Source organism: Xyrauchen texanus, chromosome 37, assembly GCF_025860055.1.
Source record: "Xyrauchen texanus isolate HMW12.3.18 chromosome 37, RBS_HiC_50CHRs, whole genome shotgun sequence".
NCBI classification, from domain to species: Eukaryota; Metazoa; Chordata; class Actinopteri; order Cypriniformes; family Catostomidae; genus Xyrauchen; species Xyrauchen texanus.
In genome coordinates, this window is record NC_068312.1 from 28,737,182 (window position 1) to 28,759,332 (window position 22,151).

A 22,151-nucleotide genomic window follows, 5' to 3' on the forward strand; every position below is an offset into this window, starting at 1 on the left:
AGAAAAGTGGGACGATAAATTAATTAATTTGTGGTAATCGAGATTAATTTTTGTGTAAATCAACATTATGCCACAAATGCAGTCAATTGAGCTTACCTTGTATTGAACCTGGAATATTCCTTTAAGGTCACTTCACTTTTGGATTCAAAACAGAGCTTAAACTAATGTCCAACTAAGCTGGAACCATGACAAAGCAGCTATACTGTGGAAACAAGGTACACAAACCGTCATCGATCCATTCGACTCACCTCGAATGGAGATGGGTAAAGGCTGACTCTCCCTTGAGATAAACGTCCGATCTCCAGTCTGGACATTGTACAGACAGCAGTAGTAGCCCTCATTATTGGATTGGGCATTGGAGAAGTTGAGGGTGACGGATGTAGTGAGGGATGGCAGAGATTGCCGGACTGTCCCATTGGGCCTGATGAGCCACAGCTGGAAGGAGCCTCCTGGATAGAGAGGCTGAGTGGAGCAAGTGACGTTGAAACTCTGGCCATGGATGACCCAGCCTGGTCGGTCTTCAGGAGACGAGTAGTACCAGATCTGGGGAGTGTGGATATCCACTGAGTACAAGAAATAAATGTTAGTCTAAAGACCACAAGAAACTAAGAACTTTAAAGGAAAAGGTAACCCAAGATTTATCATTATTTACTCATGTCAATCCAACCCTTCCCCCCACCTTGTACAGATTAAAATTTTTGGGTGAACTAATCCTTTGACAATCAAAATTTCTCCAAACACCACTGCCTCAGCTGCAAATAACTACAACTTACAGACTGTGATGTTAATGAAGTTGCTGTGTGGAGAATTTCCTGAGGGAGAGTTTCCCAGTTTGTTGTGTATCCTGTATAGACAGCAGTAGCTGCCCTGATGAGAGATTTCCAAGTCTGACAAACTAATATCTGCCGTCATCTGCCTTGGATCGGCTCGCTGGGTCAACAGTGGAGTGTCCACACCTCTTTTGTACAGATGGAAGTCAATGACAGACTGCCAGTATGGGACAGTGCATTTAAAGTTTACAACCTCCTCAGCTGAATAGGCATAGAAGCATGACTGAACAGACAAAGTGGGTGCTGGAAATCTACCTAGAAAAGAAGAAATTATGAATTGGCAGTATACATAATTTTTTTTAAATGATCAATTGTAAAAAGATTTGACAGTTTTATTCATGTAGCACTTTTCACAATACATGTTGTTTTAAACCAGTTTTATAGAAAATAATTATTTTTAGGGATAGTTCACCCCCCTCTTCAAAGACTCATTAATTATTTTACCACTCCAGCATCATCATTGCATGCACACACCCCATCACTGAGGGTTCGTTCACAGGTCCAGGGCAAACTCATCACCCGAGCATTTTACATTCCTCCACAACACCTCTCTGCAGGTCCATCCAAAATGCGCACCACTTGGAATGTCCAAAACAAATCCGCAGTCAAGCTTTCTACAAACCACAGCGGCATCGTCCAGATCCCAGCCCCGCTGGCGCCCTAGGTGCTCCCCCAGTCTGTCATTCCCAAGTCTGGTGATTGGGTCATCTTTTAAAACATTTCGAATTATAAAGTGTCAGTCAAGAGTGGATGAATCTAATTTAGTGTTTTTTCCCCACTGAAAATGTAATCATCATGTCCAGTGCTTTATATGTGTTAAATATGAAAAACTGAAGCCTAGTTTTGCACAGTTGTGGCACGAACCTTCACAGGACCACTCACGTAAGTGATTCGCTCTGCTCTATCCTACTGTCTCCCTAAAACATTTGAAATTAATCGTGATGATTTACATGAGATAAAGACTCCAGTCATATCAGTAACTTTACAAAAGCAGTTTTATTCTACATAGAGAGGGTCCCCTTATGGGGGCTGCCATTTTATTGTAAAGGGTTTAAACAATGTTTTCCAAGCTTGTTCAATGAACCATAAAAAATTTATGAACTTGCAGCTGTGGAATGGTCATTAAGAAACTAACAGCTTACAGAGGGCAGGCAATTAAGGTCCTATTTTTAAAAACTTAGCCCACTAAAGAGACCTTTCTACGGACTCTGAAGGCATCCGAATATCATACCTGCGGGTCAGGTACAGGATGGCAACAACAACTGCCCGAGTTACACAAGGAACACACAATCCCTCCATCAGTGCTCAGAGTATCCGCAATAGGCTGAGAGAAGCTGGACTGAGGGCTTGTCGGCCTGTTGTAAGGCATGTCCTTACCAGACATCCCTGGCAACAATGTCACCTATGGGCACAAACGTACCTTCACTGGACCAGACAGGAATGGCAAAACGTGTACTTCACTAACAAGTTGCGGTTTGTTTCACGAGGGGTGATGGTCGGACTAGCGTTTATTGTTGAAAGAATGAGTGTTACACTGAGGCCTGTACTCTGGAGTGGGATCGATTTTGAGGTGGAGGGTCCGTAATGATCTGGGGTGGTGTGTCACAGCATCATCGGACTGCACTTGTTGTTGTCATTGCAGGTAATCTCAACACTGTGTGTTACAGGGAAGACATGTGGTACTCTTCCTGCAGGCTCATCCTGACATGACCTTCCAGCATGACGATGCCACCAGCCATACAGCTCGTTCTGCGTGTAATTTCCTGCTAGACAGGAATGTCAGTGTTCTGCCGTGGCCAGCGAAGAGCCCGGATCTCAATCCCATTGAGCACGTTTGGGACCTGTTTGAACCATCGAGACATGGACTCCGCAAGACCTCTGAAGATGTCCTCTGGTATCTGGCACCAAGATGATAGCACCAGATCCTTTAAGTTGCAAGGTGGGTCCTCCATGGATCTGACTTGTTGATCCAGCAAATACGTCATAGATGCTCATTCGGATTGAGATCTGGGGAATTTGGAGGCCAGGTCAACACCTTGAACTCTTTGTCATGTTCCTGAATCCATTCCTGAACAATTTTTGCAGTGTGGCAGGGCGCATTATCCTGCTGAAAGAGGCCACTGCCATCAGGGAATACCGTTGCCATGAAGGGTTGTATGTGGCTGGCAATAATCTATAGGTAAGTTGTATGTGTCAAAGTAACATCCACATGAATGCCAGGACCCAAGGTTTCGAAGCAAAACATTGCCCTGATTATCACACTGCCTCCTCGGGCCTGCCTTCTTCCCATGGTGCATCCTGGTGCAATCTCTTCCCCAGGTAAATGACGCACATGCACCTGGCTGTCCACATGATCTAAAAGAAACGTGATTCATCAGACCAGGCCACCTTCTTCCATTGCTCCATGGTCCAGTTCTGACGCTCACATGCCCATTGCGGTGGACAAGGGTCAGCATGGGCACTCTGAACGGTCTGCGTGAATCAGACTTGTTTGTCAAGCACATTCCACAGATGCTCAATCTGACTGAGATCAGGGAAATTTGGAGGCCAGGGTAACACCTTGAACTCTTCATCATGTTCCTCAAACATTCCCGAACAATGTGTGCAGTGTGGCAGGTCACATTATCTTGCTGAAAGAGGCCACTGCCTTCAGGGAATACCATTGCCATGAAGCGCAATGATGTTCAGGTAGGTGGTACGTGTCAAATTGACATCTGCGTGAATGGCCGGACCAAGGGTTTCCCAGCAGAACATTGCTCAGAGCATCACACTCTTTCCACCAGCTTGTTGTCTTCCCACAGTGCATTCTAGTGCCATCACTTCCCGAGGTAAACAGTGCACAGGTACACGGCCGTCCACGTGATGTAAAAGAAAATGGGACTCATTGGACCAGGCAACCATCTTCCACTGCTCCAAAGTCCTGTTCTTACGCTAGGGATAGGGGTCATCATGGAAACTCTGACTGGTCTACGCAGCCCCATATGCAGCAGGGTGCGATGCACTGTATGTTGGGACACATTGCTCCCGTAACCATCATTAAACTTTTCTGTAACTTGTGCCACAGTATATCTTCTGTCAGTTCCGTCCAGATGGGATAGCCTTTGTTGCCCTTGCGCATCGATGAAACTTGGGTGCCCAACACCCTGTGGCCGGTTTGTCCCTCCTCGGACCACTGTCGGTAGGAACTCACCACTGCTGACAGGAAACCCTCCACAATCCTTGCCGTTTCAGAGATGCTCTTATCCAGTCGTCTGGCCATAACTATTTGGCCCATGTCAAATTCACTCAGGTGCTCAAAGTTTGCTTACCATCTAATCTACCCATACCATGACATGTGGCCATGTTAGGAGATGACCAACGTTATTTACTTCACTTGTGAGTGTTCATAATGATTTAGCTCATTAGTGTATATCTTTTAGAAAAACTAGCTATATTGACCTAACCACGGTAATGAAGAGCCATCCATGGTCTTACCTATGCTTATATAGCATTTCAATTTAAGGACAATCAAGTCTGGACCTCCAAGAATTATAGGCAAATTGTGGACAATTTTCATCTTGTCAGTGTAATATACAGTATGTTTTGAATGTATGAATGATGTTTGAAATTGGGAAATAAACTGGGCTTGTTTGCCTTCAGATATAAAAATAATCAAACCATTAAAAGCCTGATGAAACAAAAACTGTAAAATAACTCATATCCAATAAATTTAATAAGTAGGTAAAAGTAGCCATGTTATTTATTAATTAATAACAGTTGTGTAACAAACCAAATTAGAACTTGTAGATAACTGTATACATCAGCAACCACAAAGACCATTTTCGACTCAGGAAAAAACATGTTATTCATATTTGAAGCTTAATGATCAGTGGGTCAGAAGTCAAAATCAACATGTCAATAACTCACCAAAGGCATGAACATTTTTAACAGCAACACTGCATCCTGTTAAAAAACAAGAGTTTAAGGAATGTTATAATATTAATAAACACATTGTTTAAAAAAAAAACCCTGCATGATTGTAGTGTTTGGATCAAACACCCAAGATTACTGAAAGGAAGTTGCAACTGTTGACAATGCTTAGGTCATAATCTCTTCTAATAATTGTATATTAAAATGTATTAATAGCACGAGATTGTGTTTCAAAACTAACTTTAATTGAACTTTTACTAATTATACAAGAAAACTAAATAAAATTTACTAACCAAGTATTACCAGGCCTAGAAGAATCATCAGTATTGTATATTTCCCATGAACTGCACGTGCTAGGGTTTTTAGATCATTTATTAACTAATTAAAATACTCAATACAGTTTAATGTTACTCTGTCTGAACAGATGCTGGTGTGTGGACAAGAGGCAAGTTGATGCATAGCACTTCAGTGTACTGAGCAAGTTGGCTAACTAGCACTAACCATCAACAAAGTCCCTATCCGTAGATATATAATTTATAAATATCACATTCGCTTTCATATCACATGTTTAATAAACATAATACTAGACAAAAACGGTAAGATGTCAAGAGTTTGTGATCCTCGCGCGTGCAGTATTTCAACAAACAACGTCATATTGTAGACGAGGTGAATGTGGATGTCCAGTGTTCACTGGTTGCTCTGTTACGTCACAGACGACTGTTGCGCAAGAGGTTCGAACAAAACATTCGACCACGCTTTTTTGCCTCAGGGCTTAAAGCCTTTGCGTTTAATTTTTTAACGTAAAAAAGAACTATAGGAGACAAAGACAATGACAACAAGTCTTTTGTTAGTGGGTGTATAACAAGTTTCTTATTATCTATTTTTGTTTGGCGTAGAAATATTACTTTTAGTGTTTCTTAGCAGCCCGGCATGTTTGTTTCGTCAAATCATATATCTTTATATTTTCATTTTAATTTTAATTTCCATGTTAATTTTATTTTCTATTAATATTTATTTATTACAACATTTATTTTCATCATAATCGTTCTACTGGCAATAATATAATGTCATCAAAGTAATCTGTACCATGTGATGTTATCTGTCACCAGATGGAGTATTAGGAATGTAGAACCATAACATTTAAATGGTCATGTGATTACGTTTAATTTCAATTTAAAACCGTTCACCTCTTAGAATTTATGTAGCTTTTGGTGACACCAAGTGGATAAAACTTTGCATTACAAGGAGCGCTCCCTGTCCTGTATACTGCATGCAATTATTTAGCTTTAAAATTATGCTTGTTCCCGTTTCAATTTTTTATCTGTATTAATTAGACTACATACAAAAGGGTCTAAATAAAATTAAAAACAAAAATATATATATATATATATATATATATATATATATATATATATATATATATATATATATATATATATATATATATATATATATATATCTAAATAAAATTAAAACAAAATTATATATATATATATATATATATATATATATATATATATATATATATATATATATATATATATATATATATATATTACTTTTGACTTCAAGAGAATGTTGCAAAGGCTAAAACAGAATAGCAAATACATAGAAGAGAATAATGCAGAAACCTGCCTGGCTGAATTCCTAAAGTGTCTCTCTATACTCACACACTCTCACATAAAGTAACCCAACCAATTGCAATACATACATACATATATACACATTTTGTAATTAATTGGTCGCTCCTGTAGTAAAAATTGTTGTTACACTTTTTATCCTCAGGGTGGGAGTCAAATTCCAGTTTGGACTGATAAAACCGTAGTTTTGCTTAAATGTGTTATTGAACGACGTTCTTTCTTAATGTAAAATCAAATATTTCACGAAGCTTAGCCTATTCATATAGGCTACTACTAATTCGGAAAACGAGTTTTTAAAGTGTAGTCCTTGAGTAAAGGCCTATATTTTATCCTCTCTCTATTTTGATCTGTAAATCAGATTTGAAAAGTTTCAAATAAATTATTCATGTATTTGCTTATTAAGTCTCTATCCAAACCACACAATCATAAACTAATGGTTAATAATAATTCGATTTGGACCACTTTGGTCACACAGGTCAATTCAAACTAATTAATAACTAATTTACAGCCAAATTAGATTATGTCTGACTCTTAACCGAAAGTCTGAAAACTACAGGAGTTCAGGAGTATAGGCTACATTTCGCATCTTTAACGAACATTATCCTCAGCATAAACGTTCTCTGTCACCGGCCTACATCGATTTAATTGGATAAGCATACCGCCTCAGAGAGAGAGAGAGAGAGAGAGAGAGAGAGAGAGAGAGAGAGAGAGAGAGACCGGCTGGACTCACATACTATACAGTGCAGACCGTTATCATGCAAATAATGCGTTCATGGAATGTGCACATTCCTAGCTGACGTCATACTGGATCGAACAGCACAATCTACACGCGAGACACGCTGACTTGACACTGCTGTTCCGTTAGGATGTACAAGAGTAGGTTGGAAAATTTCCTCGCGCAACACGTACGCTTCGAAGCGTCACGTGCTGAATGTCCCACAGAAGCCGTCCCGCGGAAGCGCAAGTGAACAACAGGTGGATTCCGAGGCCAATCCAGACCTGGAAGTATCTTTACTTCACCATTGCTCCCTCACTCTCCGCCACCAAGAGTAACCATAGCAAAATCACTTTCAAATTCACCGAACCGGAAAGAAACGGAATCAACAACGCGCTCGGGATATGGATGATTTCAGTGGACAAAAGGCGAACCTTGGCAGCGACGTGACATTGAGGACATTAAAGACAATATCACACAGTTCATTCGGAATTATGCCACTTTGCATCTGATATCACGCTCATTTTTTCTGAACAGAGTCTGTGTTTTCTGTCGTGAGAGAGTTTGTTGACTTTTTATAATGCCTGTAAGTAACGGCTCGATGATGGATTTACCCTCGGAATATGTGAAAATAAAAGCGCATTACGCCGGGTAAGTGTTGTAAACTTGCACAGGTAAAGGAGGTTTTTTATTATTTAATTTTGTTTTAAATTGGCCTACAGTGCTGTTGTGCCATGAAAGGTCGAAATATGCCCAGCTCTCATTTTCAAGCTTAGTGTAAAGAATAGCATGTTTACAAACGCACTTCACTCCCATAGCCTACTTAGCAACATATTAGACCTCCAAATGTTGTGATACTTTTTCATTGTAAGAACTTCTTTATTTATTTGATAAGGCACATATATTTTAAGGAAAGTCAGCTATCACATGATGAAGATTACAATAGCGGAATTCATAATATATGACATTCCATAAATCATCCTGGCCTCCCACTGAGTTGGCAATAATAAGAAATTAGCAAATAATAAAAGTTGCTACAAGTAATTCTTCAATATGGAATGTTGAAGCTTGTGGTCTTATCTCACTGCCACTTGTTGTTGACAGTGTAAAACTTTCAAATATGGCAATATAATTTTTCTTGCATACTTATTTAAGAAGCATTAAAGTAGCTCAGCTAGTAAAGACACCGACTACCACCCCTGGAGTCACGAGTTCGAATCCAGGGCATGCTGAGTGACTCCAGCCAGGTCTCCTTAGCAACCAAATTGGCCCAGCTGCTAGGGAGGGTAGAGTCACATGGGGTAACCTCCTTGTGGTCTCTATAATGTGGTTCGCTCTTGGTGGTGGTGTGGTGAGTTGTGGGGATGCCACTGAGAAGAGAAGAGCGTGAAGCCTCCACACACGCTACATCTCTGCGGTAATGTGCTCAACATGCCATGTGATAAAATGCGTGGATTGACAGTCTCAGACATGGATGCAACTGAAATTCATCCTCCGCCACCTGCATTGAGACGAGTCACTACGCCACCACCAGGGCTGGATTGGTAATTTGGCATTTTCCGGAGGGCTGATGCGTTTTGGGGCTGATCAAGGGCGGACTGGCCATTGGGAGAACCGGGCCGGCCGAATGGGCCATGATAAGCTTAAATGAGCCGCCGTGTTATGCAGAATGGGCCACAAAACGGCGCAGCGAAGCAACTTTTGGGCCAGTTTCTATGTAAAACCGTGCCTTGCCAATTTCTCTTCCCAGTCCACCCCTGGCCACCATGAGGATTTAAATTGGGGAGGAAAAAGGAGATAAAAAAAGCATTATATAAAACATCTAAACTATGTAAAACAGTCTATTTAGTAGACCTTGAATTACATACAAAGTGAATTCCATGGTACATGAATATGGCTGTCCTTAATGGTATATATAAAAGTAGCATTTGATACCATCGCTACACCATGGTACTACATTTCAGGACCCAAGACCAGAGTTTAAAAAACAAAGGATTTATTAACACAAAAAGGCAAAGACAAACCAAATCTCCCACAAGGAAACTACCCATACAGGAAAAAGTTAATCAAGGGCTGGGGCAGAAGGCAGCGGGGAACAGGACTGACCAGATCAGCTAGGAATGTACAGGACAAGAAACTAGACCGTCTGACAGACTGACTGGAATAAACAACCAAACACACAGGACAGACTGGAAAACATGACTGGAAACAAGATGAACTGGCACTGGACAGCAAACACATGGAGAATAAAATAGGGAGAGAAATTGTCAGGTTAACAAAACAGGGCAGGTGACTAATAAACGAATAATGAGCAAACAAGGAGACGGGCATGACGCAAGAAGAGAGACAGGCGGCAATACAGAAACAACACAAAGCCACGTGCTCTCACAAGACAACAAAACACCTGAATGGCATGAACGCATATCCCCAAGACAATAAGGCAATATACGCCAATGCAACCGACAAACAAGACAAGAGAATACGTAGCAACACCAAACAAAGTGATGCCATGCATTCTCACACTAAATGAAACGAAGCAAACGCCACGTGATGCACGCAACAGGCGACAAAAACAAGACAGGACACCTGTGCGAGAGTTCAGCCACACACCCAATTCCTTAGACCGAGGTAACCGAACCTCAGCACAACATAAAGACAGCTCACAACCTGGGCACCCAACACAACGCTAGGCACACCTTTGTTCATGCAACCCATACAAACTATTGACGCGAGTGCATGCTGCCAAGATGACACTGCATACATCATTGTGAATCACTGTTAATCATGCCATCACTGCACAATGATTTAATATTACCCAGTCTTAGTTAACGATGTGAAGGATATAGTTTCTGATTATCTGTTTAATTCATAATAGCGATTTTAACCTTTGTGGACAATTGCCAATAAAGTAGAGGAATAGGTAAAACTCCAAGCTGTAGCTGATTTCTTTTGCATTTATTTATTTGTTTAGTTGGTTATGAGAAAAGATTTCAGATTTCAGATTTCAGAATAGAAAGAGAAGTCCAATCTTTTGCCTTTTATGTCATGTTTGTTGTAGTAGTTTTATGTGGGGAAAACATGCAAAAATCTGCTATGTTGTAATACATTTTAGTCTGAAACATTTTGAATGTTGTGACTGACACTTTGTTAATAGAATGTCCTTTGTTTAATACAAGTTCAACTAATTTGACAGCATTTGTAGCATGATGATGATCACAGTACCACAGAATGTAATTTAAACTCTTCCCTTGATTATTAAAAAAAAAGCAAATATGGTGGCACTTACAATGGAAATTGAATGGGGCCAGTCCATAATACACACTTCAATTTCATAAGTTGCCACAAGATGTAAACATTATATGTTAACATGATTTTAGTGTGGTAAAATATTGGTTCAACATGATTTTATTGTAAACATTTGAGGGTTTACCGGCATTATGTTGTCATGGCAATGAAGTTGTAATATTGAATATAACTTTACACAGATAAGGTTAGTAAACAATTTTATCACACAACAATCATGTTAACACAAACAATGTTTACGTCTTGTGGCTATACATGTTAAATCAAAATTATTTGTATAGCGCTTTTCACAACAGGTGTTGTTTCCAAGCAGCTGTACATTAAATTATGTTATAACAGAAAATGAATGAATATAATGCCAATATTAGTGAATTATATTTATGCTAATATAGCACTTAATGCTATATTTAAATCCTTGAAGTCATCCCTAATTAACTGAGGAAATACACGTTCATTTCATTTTCCTGTGATTTTGGCTGATGAAGGCGTTTGTTAGTGGTTAATTCATTTTCTATTTAGTTTAAGAGAGTGTTGTCCAAGTTAATAGAGGTATCATTCAGTGAGGAGCATTGCAGTCTAGCTAGAAGCTTATGGCAGGTAATTTTAGTGAACTCCATCCTGAGCCTATGCTTCAGACAGTGGCTCCTGAAGAATCCCATGTCTTTGAGTTTGCATCAAATCATCCTCTGTGTAGTCTTAGTAGACTGAAGTGAAGTCTGGCGGATACATTCTGCAGTTGGTCATCATCACTCAGCTACACAGTGGGAATCAGACATCAGGCAGGACCCTATATATATATATAATCCCGAGGTTTAGACAGGTAATGAAATGGAATAAATTTAGCATAGATGCCATTTATTTCAAAGCATGGTTAAGTGTACATTTGAAACAGCGTGCATTTTAAAATGTACAGTCTGGCCTCTTTCACTTCTATTGTAAGTGCCTTTTATATTTATATATATATATATATATATATATACTGTATAGATATTTATATTTTATATTTAATGAGGAACGAGTGTGGTAATATTAAAAGTACTATTATGCTGTTGATTAAGCTTCACTTGTATTGAATCCATAAATGTTAAACCTTCAGTTGGAGTTTTTTCAAAAAATAAAGAACAAATATTCTTTACTTAACATGTTATAAATACTAATCTCTGGGCTGGCTGTTTAAAGTGTTGTAAAATGTTCAAGCATTCCATAGATAACAAGGATGAGATAATGTAGGACATAAATACTCTTTACATAGACGTATATGCAACATTATTTCTTGCATGTTCACTGAATGGAGAAAGGCCTTTGATTCAAGAACACAATACCTGATATTGCGTTATAGGAAGTGAAGTGTGAATATCTAGTTCCTCATCGTCTATGGAAGTATGAATTCACTCTCACATGAGCGTGAGCTTGTAAAACAGCTCTCAGAATTTGGGTCAGCTATATTCTGAGCATTTTTGAAAGCCTTGGTGATTCCCACTACTAAAAATATTTTCGAGGATGTTTGCACCAGGCAGGAAAGAAATCTTGGTAACTGGCTGACAACCTGAACCAGGCAGTTGCTTAGCAACGAGTCATAAGCCTCAATAATAGCTCTTTTTTTCATGGAGATTCCAGGCACTGTTTTGATTTGAGCCCAGACCTTTTCGGTCCAAGATGTTTCAGTGTTGGGCAATCAAGCTATTTTACTGTTTAAAATAGCTAATCTCAGAGGGGAATTGCTTGATACTAAACATTGATGGCCTTGTGAGTCACCTGCAATGTCATGTTTAGCAGCACTGTACATTTTGAATAAACAGATTTTTTGTTATGCTGGGGAATACCACACAGAATACTGCACATAAAATAGCCCTATTTCCTGACTTGAGGTATGACACCTGCCTCTGTGACAGCCCTTGCCTCTGTAAACAGGAAAAAAAGTGTCAGGGGAGCAGCCCACCCTTTTTTTAGCCAATCAGAAAATTTAGTCAGTCAGAAATGCTCTCTGGCAGTCTATCATTTTTGCATTCAGGTGTCTTTTGAGGTGTGGGCTTTCGAAAGAGGGTTGTGGTTGAAGGCATGGTAGTATGGAAGGCCAAATTTCCCAGCATTGCTTGTCAGAAATGCTTTTTTCTAGTAAGAATGCAAATAGAGTGTTCTCTACAATTACAATGGGTAACACTTGGAGAATTAAAAGCTAAATTGGCTTGCCATACGGCAGTGATCCAATTCAGTTTAAGTCTAGAGGAAGTTAGCAGAATGACAAAACACTTACTTTTCAGTGGATAAAAAGTTCCTCGAGGTTATATAAAAAAATAAAATAAAAAAAGTTTAAAGTAAAAATTTTTTATTTTTGTTACATTATGTATGTAGCATGTCATAAGATCAAATTGTGCACTGTTATAATAGCATAATAGTGCTTTTTAGTTCTTCTACATAATTAGCCATGGTAAATAGATCTTTAGTTCTATCTCTTGGCAAAACACTAAATCTTTAACAATGAGTAATGATAGAAAAAGTGTGCAAACACAATAGGTGTTACTCATCATATTTGCATAAACATCGGCAGCCTGCCCGAGTCAAGAAATAATTTTACTTGACAAGTATTTCTTGTTTCCATTTCTATTTCTGGACTTTAGTCCAATTTGACTAGCTAGCAACCACACAGATATGCACTTCGGCTCTAGATAATGCTCACCGGCCATAAATGCCAACCAGAAGTTAAAACATAAGTGAAGGATTGCAATGTGTTCAAAACTGATTTCATGTATTACCAAGGACATTGTTTGTTTGTTGATAGTAGGAACCAAAAATGTGGAATAAATGTGAATAAGCCTTTAAAAAAAAAAACTAATATTCATTTCATATTCTACATTTTCAGTGCTAACTTTAGGGCAGTGACAACATTACACAGACTTAATGCTATCCAGCTGAGCATTTCCTCTTCATGCAAATCCAGTCTGTTTGAATTTGAATTTATGCCGTACACTGACTCTGATGACACAACTATTCTCCATAAATAGGGCATTTTTTTAAATTCATGGTTTAAACTTATAAAGTAACTGAATACATAAATCAAACAAATTAGTTTAGTCTGCAATTCAAATCAGACCATTAATCGCAATGCAATGCAAAAATGGTTTTAAAATATAGACTGTAGTATAGCAGTCATATATAGTACAGTAGTATATCGATTCTGTGGCCTCTGTTTTGTTTTTTTTGGGATTTTATTTTGTGTTTGTCTGTAAACTAGAAGTCAACAGGATTTCATTTTCTTAGTCTGAATAGAGCTGTGGCTTAAACTGAACTGAACTCCATCTTTTGTGTGGGATTCCTCAGGGGCTTGTTGCACCATTTTGGGTCAGTTTTATGGATCAGTCTGGCAGTTCAAAGAGGAAGTGTGTTTGATGATTCAGCCTGCACATGAAACACCTACACAAGGAGTGTTTATTGACCATGGAACCAAGTTCTGTTCTAAAATAGAGCGTTCTAGGGTCCAGCAGGCTTCTGGAATCTAAATTTAATCATGGAATACCTCATACACAGAACATTCAGGAGCTCTTGACTGGCTCTTGACTGAAGAGTCAAGAAAAACTGTGCTAGCCTAGAACTTGTAACAGAACCAAATTCTCTGACTGATTTGATAAAGAAATATTAATAATTTACTACTCTGGCTTACTGTTGTGGGCCACATAAACGTTTAGGTGCTAACCAAAGATTTAAATGTGCACTTATGTGCGGTAGGCTGGCTGACATGTCAGTCATCTTGCAGTCATGCTGACACCTGTAGGCGTGGATTCAGAAACATCTAAAAAAAAAAGAAAGTGTTTTTTGTTGTTATTGATGCTATTGTAGAAATGCGCTCTTTTGAATTAATAAAATAATTAAACAAAAAAAACTTTTCACCTGTAATTTTTTTCAGTATGATTTATCTTTTTTTTTTTTTTGGAATGCCCAATACGCTCAAAGTCCTTGTGGTGGCATAGTGACTCGCCTCAATCTGGGTGACAGAGGATGAATCTCAGTTGCCTCGTCTGAGATGTCAATCCACGAATCTTATCACGTGGCTTGTTGAGTGCGTTACCGCGGAGACATGGTCACCACACGCTCCAGTGAGAGCGAGAACCACATTATAGCGACCACGAGGAGGTTACCCCCTGTGACTCTACCCTCCCTAGCAACCGGGCCAATTTGGTTGCTTAGGAGACCTGGCTGGAGTTACTCAGCAGACCCTGGATTCAAACTCACGACTCCAGGGGTGGTAGTCAGCATTTTTACCCAGGCACTTTTCTGTCTGTCTCATTTATTTCAGACCCAGCACTCTCTGCTTTAATATGGATTGAGAAATTAACACCTTATATATGAAATTGCTTTATTTTACTGTTGGCATCCTTAGGAATCAGAAATTGAATCGTTGTGACTCCCTCTTCAGTTAAGCTGACTCTAAACACCAGGTGCTCTAAGGAGTCTTACATTTATATTTATCAGGCTCTAGAATCATGTGGTTGGAGATCCTTTCACCCCCAGCTTCAGTGCCAGGCATGTGGGCGTTGAGGGTGGTGGGGGGTGGTTGGAAACATAAGGGCAGGATGGCAGATGATGGACCCATGATGAGGGTTTCCCTGCTGAGGGGCAAGCTGCTACAGAGATTTTCTCAGTGGAAAACAGACACACAGACTGTAGATCTGATTTGTCATACGTCACATTTTCCTTCACCTGTCTGTCAGGGTTTTCATCCAGGTGGGCCGCGTACACCTGGGGGTCCAAAAAAGTACTGTGGGGACATTTTTTTAAATTTATATATTTGAAAAAATATTTGTAATTATTTAATATTAAAATATCTTAAAATATGATAACATATGTTATAAAAAGTAGTACAGTACCATGATGTATTCTTTTGTTTTATATGATTACCATATTCGTATACCATTGTGTTTATTTGGTATTCCAAGGTACCATGATATTACTATGATTCATATCCCAAAAAAAATTGCAATACAATGGTGCTTTTTGTTGTTGTAGTTGTTGTCAAGGGAATTTAATCAGGATTGCCAATTTAGATTAAATATGTAACATATATGAGTTGCAACATGCAATGTTATTGATATGAGGATTACAGGTCTTTTAGTGCATAACTTGCTTAGTCTTTAATAATCTTTAAAGATGGATTGTGGAAGTATGCTAAGATTAACATTAATTAAACAAACCCTGTTGATCAGTTTACTAATGTGCTTGTGATCAGATACTACATATACTATATAAACCACATTTATAGCATAATACCCTTGTAATTGCCAGTTTGTAAACTAAAAAATTTCCTCGTAAACCACCCAATACCCCCCCCACTCACACACAAACTCACACACACGATGATTGCACTTTTGTACCCTGAATCATCTCTCTCTGAGCACAGCATCAAATCATGTTTTCTTATACTTGGCTCTCCCTGAGGCAGCTCTGTTTCCTGTAGTTAGTGTAAAAGTGGGCCAGGGAACACACTATACAGCTGTGTACTAGGGAAGAACTGACTCTGGTATTGGGGAGGAAAAAGTATCTTGTGTGGCTTGTTTGGCTGAGGCTGGACAGTTTCAGTCCAGTGTTGGAATTTAAAGCTACAGAGCATATCTGAAAAAGAGAATATTTAGACTGTTGCAGATAAAAGTGTATTTGTAAATAAATTGATTGTTACTGTATATCTCAGTTACATTGTACGCAAGTTTGGGTGATGGATGGAGCTCTTCCCTTTGTCTACTTTTTTGGTAAACCTTCTCACTTTAGAAAGAGGACTAGAGGTGTAAATCACCATTTTTATCATGATACGATCTTATAATGATTTTCTTAGCCAGCGATCTAATGTTTGTCAGTACCTCAAAGTCTGAAGCGATGCGATTTTTATTCGATTCAGGGGCCAATGATCAGTATGAAACAATATTATGCGCTTATTTTTATAATAATATAAAAATAAAGTCACACACATGGGTTCATCAATGTTCATCAAAATTCAAATCTAATAACAGCCGGGGTTAATTACTGCAGTCATATTAAATGCACTGTTTTCCTGTTATCTTACGGGTTAATTTAAGATCATAATTAGATCCTATTTGGCCTCATATCCGTCACAGTGATTGCACTTTGGAAATTGAAAACAGCTGTTTGTGCAATTCCTTGACCTGTGGGGTGAATGGGTCTAAATAGAGCAGATGCGATAACAATGACGGCAATCCACAAAATATCATAAATCATGTCAAATCTTGAGTTTATCCTGATCCATCGATCCTGATCCAAACCTACAATAATCTTTTGGTGTTTCAACCCCACCAAGAACTTCAGTGAAGCACCCATAGATGAAATCATTGTGTTTAAAAAATGTATAATTTCAATATCTGTTTGGTGTTCCATGTTTTAGGAAATATAATCAAGGCTCAGTTTTCAGTTTAAATTGTGATACAATGATAGATAAAAAAAAATGTAATACATGTACCAGCAAATCTTACATTTATTATAATTCTTCATATTGTGATGTGTGTGTGTTTAACGTATTTTAATGATTAATTAAACAATGGATCAGAGCAACACATGGATTGTAGATTGGTTACAGTACGTACAGCAGGGTTGCAGAAAGGTTATCGGAATATTGTAGAAGTTATGAGAATGCTAGGGGAACCTAAAGGTAACTACTTTTTTCAGTAAAATAAAATGAACCCCCCCCCCCAAAAAAAAAAAGGAATTCTGGGAACATTCTAGGAACCAAAAACTAACCAAAAATTTGCCAGGCACATGTTTGCATTACCAAGAGCACTAGCATGTGCATGCATACTGTAATAAGTAGACATCTGTCAGTCAGACAACACATGGGTATTAAAATGGGTGCATTCATGTCATGTCGTAATGATCGTATTTACGAGATGAGTGCACATGAACGCCACCACAAAGTCATAATTACAAATGATAAACAACTTTGCAAGTATGAACTTCCCAGGAACACCTTCAGTACTGCCGGTTCTACAGGCAGACTGCTATCATTACATCTTTGTAATTTGTGTCACAATTCAAAATTTGACCAGTAAATTAAAAAAAATCTTTCTAAAGTGGTGTCAACTGTTATGTGTCAACTAATTTTCAAATCCAGTTGAAATATGGTTGTAGTCTTTTTTTTTTATTGTAAAAATGTGTATCATTTTTAACCAAATAAATCTCATTAAAACACCTTCTCAGTTCTGTATGAATAAGCTTTCTGTATTAAGTCTACTTGTATTTTTATAGGGACATGCTGATCTCTGACCTGGACTCGGCAATGACGTACACAGAGGTGTGTAAGGAGGTGAGAGAGATGTGCAGTGTCTGCAGAGAGCTTCCAATAACACTCAAATGGATTGATGATGAAGGTACTTTTGAACTTTGTCTGTCATTTTAGGCTGGTGATTAAAGCGGATTTAATTAATGTTGTTGAGTGCAAGTCAGAGATCAGCCTGCTTTTTACAGATAAAAGCTAAACAGTCAACTTTAAGACAAAAGATCCCTTTTATGTAGGTTAAATTATGACAAATGACTTCCTCTTTGTAATCTGAATGCAGCCAATTGCCCCCTAATGTTTAGAGTAATTATTAACATTTTCATTGTCATTCTCATCTTCTTTTAAGGGGATCCGTGTACTATCTCTTCTCAGATGGAGCTGGAGGAAGCATTCCGGATCTACAGCCGGAACAGGCGATCCGGACTCTTCCTGCATGGTATTTGATTCAAAACTGAAATTAATCTCTTTTCTCGTTGTTTACAGACACTTATTCAGTTTTCACTTATCCCGGGTAGTTGTGTGAACCCATTTTTACCCTGTTATTTATAAAAACATTAAACTGAATGCAAATCTCACCACATAGCTGAACTTCACCAGACCACTCAAAATATCATGTGTACACTGAGTGGCTAAAGTCAGTTTCTTTAGAAATGTATTTGCTGTCCCCATGCACCCCAGACTGTAAACAGATTAAACCACTTGTCTGAGTCACACTCATTTCTCTCTCTCACAGTATTCCCAAGCATTCCTGAAAAGCCTGGTATGCCATGCCCAGGAGAGGACAGTGAGTGTTTATACTGTTTCTACATAAAAGTCCTGTCAAGTCAAGTCATTTGTATTTGTATACCGCTTTTCACAACACACACCATTTCAAAGCAGCTTTAACAGAAAATGAAACTGTAATATCATTGTGTAGTTTGATTAAATATGATTGTAAATTGTGTATAAAAATTAAATGATTAAATAATTGTATTTAGAACCACTGTGAGAAAGCTGAAGGTGACTGTGGCAAGGAACACACAACTCCATATGATGTTGGTTAATGGAGAAAAATAACATTGGAAGAAACCAGACTCACTGAGGGGGCCAGTTCCTCTCTGGCTAACATCATGAATATAATGCCAATATTAGTTATTTGTGTGCAGTGCAAGTCATGGTTTAAAATTTGTAAACTATGTAAGTTTTAAGGGCCAGTTTTTAAACAAAGATTTTGAAAGTATGAACTGTAAGATTAATATCTAATGTCTTTTAAATCCATCCTGGATTATCTGCAGAAGTTCACATAGATGCATTGTCTTTTGTTAGTTGGCTGATGAAGGCTTTTGTTGGCAGTTACTTGTAGTCATCAATAGACAAATGTGATGCAGGCAGAGATCAATGAGGACATTTTGGTGAGGTTTGTTGGGGTCCATTCTAAGTTCAAGGTTCAGGCAGTGACAATGAAGTATCCGATGTCTTACAGTTGGAGTTGGCATCAGTTCATCCTCTAAAGTCCATCATAAAATTCTGAAGTGATGTCTGGCTAGTACTGGCTGTAGTTTGTCATTATTATTCAGCTACACGTAGCAGTGGAGTCCGACACCAAGCAGGAACGGAGCTGGATCTGGCTGGCTGTCATTTTCAGCTCTTTTCATGTGCTCTAATGCTGATTTAGTTTAAAGAGGTAATTCTTTTAGCCATAGTGAGAAAATATAAAAATGCTAACCACCAAACAGCATGCAAAAATAACTAGATTGTTATTTTATTTTGAAGTCGTAAATTACATACGTCACCAGTCTAGCCCAGGAAATGGTTTCAGTTTTTGCTTTTCCTTCACTTTTGAACTTTACAGCTCACTGAACAAGGGTCCAACCCTTTGCTTATTTATGGCTCTCTCTTTTAAGATCTTGTAAAAGGGTTGTTTTTAGTGCCTTTAATGTGCAATTTTGTAGTAGAAAATACAATGTCTCTCGGTGGGACTGTATACCACTCTGGTAACTGCAGAATAATCCACTGTTGATGGGCAGTTTTATAGCCCGAAGGCCAGGCAGAGTTAACCTGCTGAGTCAGCACCTTGCTTATAGCCTGGCCTCCCTTTCTAAAAATTTTAAGCATTCACAACCATCCCTGCCTATGGCACAGGCACGATATATGCTGTCTGCACCATTTGTGTGTGTGTGTGTATGTGTGTGTGTGTGAGAGAGAGAGAGAGAGAAAGAGAGAGAACTGTGTGCTGTTCTGTCATAGTTGTGGTGTGATAAACTTTATTAATGGCACCCTTGTGTGTATGTGGAATGCTCATATGACGGGTGCAGTTATTTATGTGTGTGTGTGTGTGTGTGTGTGCGTTTGCATTATGAATAAATAAATGTGAATAACCCTGCTTTTCTGTGCTTGTGTAAGTGATGACACTATTACTGATTATTGAGCGCTGGGACAAAACAGGCTACAGAAGTGAAGATAAAGGTGTAGTTCACCCTAAAATGAAAATTATATCATCATTTACTCACCCTAATGATATCTCAGGTGTACACGACTTTCCTTCTTCACCAGAACAAAATAGATTTTTTTTTATATCTTAGCTCAACAGGTCCTTAAAATGCAAGTGGATGGTGATCTGACTTTTGATAATATTTTTCTATTTTTATTCAAATGTGTTCTGGTTAAGAAATAAAGTCATACACACCTGGGATATCATTAGGGTGAGTAAATAATTAGAGAATAAAAATGTTTGGGTGAACTATCTCTTTAATATATACTCTCAATTAATTATTTTGTATTCATCTTGAAAGTGTCCAACATCTGGTAATACTGGTATTTTCAAAACTAACTAGAAATACAATTGTGGGACATGTTTTTGTCCTATGTTTTAAGAATAAGTGCTCATGGTTGACCTCCTCTGACTGTCATACTGTAGGTACGAATTGACTTGTGACAGGCTGTTAACTGGCCACTGTTGTTCTCCCCTTTTCTGTATACATACATTTGCTCTCTCTCTCTCTCTCTCCTCTTTGGATTCGTTGTGCATGATAGCATGTGTGATGCACCCTTGCTGAACAGGTAATCAAAGTGACTGTATGATTTGACAGTGTAAAGACCTCAGGTTCAGCACCTTACTGTTGTGTGAAATTTACATTTACATTTACATTTATTCATTTGGCAGACGCTTTTATCCAAAGCGACTTACAAAAGAGGAAGAACATCAGCGAATCATCTTAGGGAGACAGTGGTACAAAAAGTGCCATATTACAAAGTTTCACTATCATCACAATAGTACACCAAACAGATTTAAGTGCAACAAGAAATGTAAATAATTTTTTTTTTTCTTTTTTTTTTTTTTTTTTAGTGACCGGTTAAGTGCTTTTGGAAAAGATGTGTTTTTAGCTGTTTTTTGAAGATAGAGAGTGAGTTAGCTTCCCGGATTGAGTTGGGAAGGTCATTCCACCACCGCAGGCTTCTGGTGGGAACGTAGCTCTGCATAAATGTTTTTAGGTATGCTGGAGCAGACCCAGTGACTGTTTTATATGCCAGCATCAGGGCCTTGAATTGAATACGTGCATGAACCGGCAGCCAGTGGAGAGAGACAAAGAGTGGTGTAACATGTGCTCTCTTAGGCTCATTAAAGACCAGACGTGCTGCTGCATTCTGGATCATTTGCAGGGGTCTAATAGCACATGCAGGAAGGCCTGCAATGAGAGCGTTACAGTAGTCCAGTCTAGTTATGACAAGGGACTGAACAAGCAGTTGTGTGGCATGTACAGAGAGGAAGGGTCTTATCTTCCTGATATTGTAGAGTGTAAATCTACATGATCTTGCAGTTTTTGAAATGTGGTCTGTGAAATTTAGCCCATCATCAATGGTTACCCCTAGATTTCTGACTGTTTTGGAAGGCGCAACTGTAGTTGGACCCAGCTGCACGGTGATGTTGTTTTCAACATCCGGGTTGGCTGGAAAGACAAGGAGTTCGGTCTTGGCAGGGTTGAGTTGAAGGTGGTGTTCCTTCATCCAGGCTGAGATGTCTGCCAGATAGTCAGCAATTCGAGCGGTCACTGTGGTGTCGTTGGGCTGGAAAGACAAGTAGAGTTGCCTGTCATCAGCGTAGCAGTGGTAAGAGAAACCATGTGACTGAATGATGGGTCCCAGTGATGTTGTGTATATGGAGAAGAGAAGTGGCCCAAGCACTGATCCCTGAGGTACCCCAGTAAGTAACTGGTGTGGCTTGGATACTTCCCCTCTCCATGCTACCTCAAAGGACCTTTCTGAGAGATAAGAGTTGAACCAGTCAAGCACAGTTCCAGTGATACCCAGTTTAGAGAGGGTGGAGAGTAGGATCTGATGGTTGACTGTGTCAAAGGCTGCAGAAAGGTCCAGCAGAATCAGAACGGATGATCTGGATTCAGCTTTCGCCTGTCTCAGCGACTCGATGACAGACAGCAGGGCAGTCTCAGTGGAGTGTCCACTTTTGAAGCCTGACTGGTTGTCATCCAGCAGCTTGTTCTGTG

General features: G+C 38.9%; 1 protein-coding gene across 1 annotated transcript in view; it reads left to right on the plus strand.

Moving 5' to 3' along the window:
* The first annotated feature begins 7,133 nt into the window (after positions 1 to 7,133).
* Positions 7,134 to 22,151, plus strand: part of LOC127630478 (protein kinase C zeta type-like) — a 131,919-nt gene continuing 116,901 nt past the window's right edge. Inside the window, exons 1-4 of the mRNA XM_052108028.1 lie at positions 7,134 to 7,745; positions 17,640 to 17,761; positions 18,017 to 18,106; positions 18,404 to 18,454. Coding sequence (XP_051963988.1) covers positions 7,675 to 7,745; positions 17,640 to 17,761; positions 18,017 to 18,106; positions 18,404 to 18,454 — 334 coding nt within the window. The 5' untranslated portion in view covers positions 7,134 to 7,674. The remainder of the gene's footprint in view (positions 7,746 to 17,639; positions 17,762 to 18,016; positions 18,107 to 18,403; positions 18,455 to 22,151) is intronic.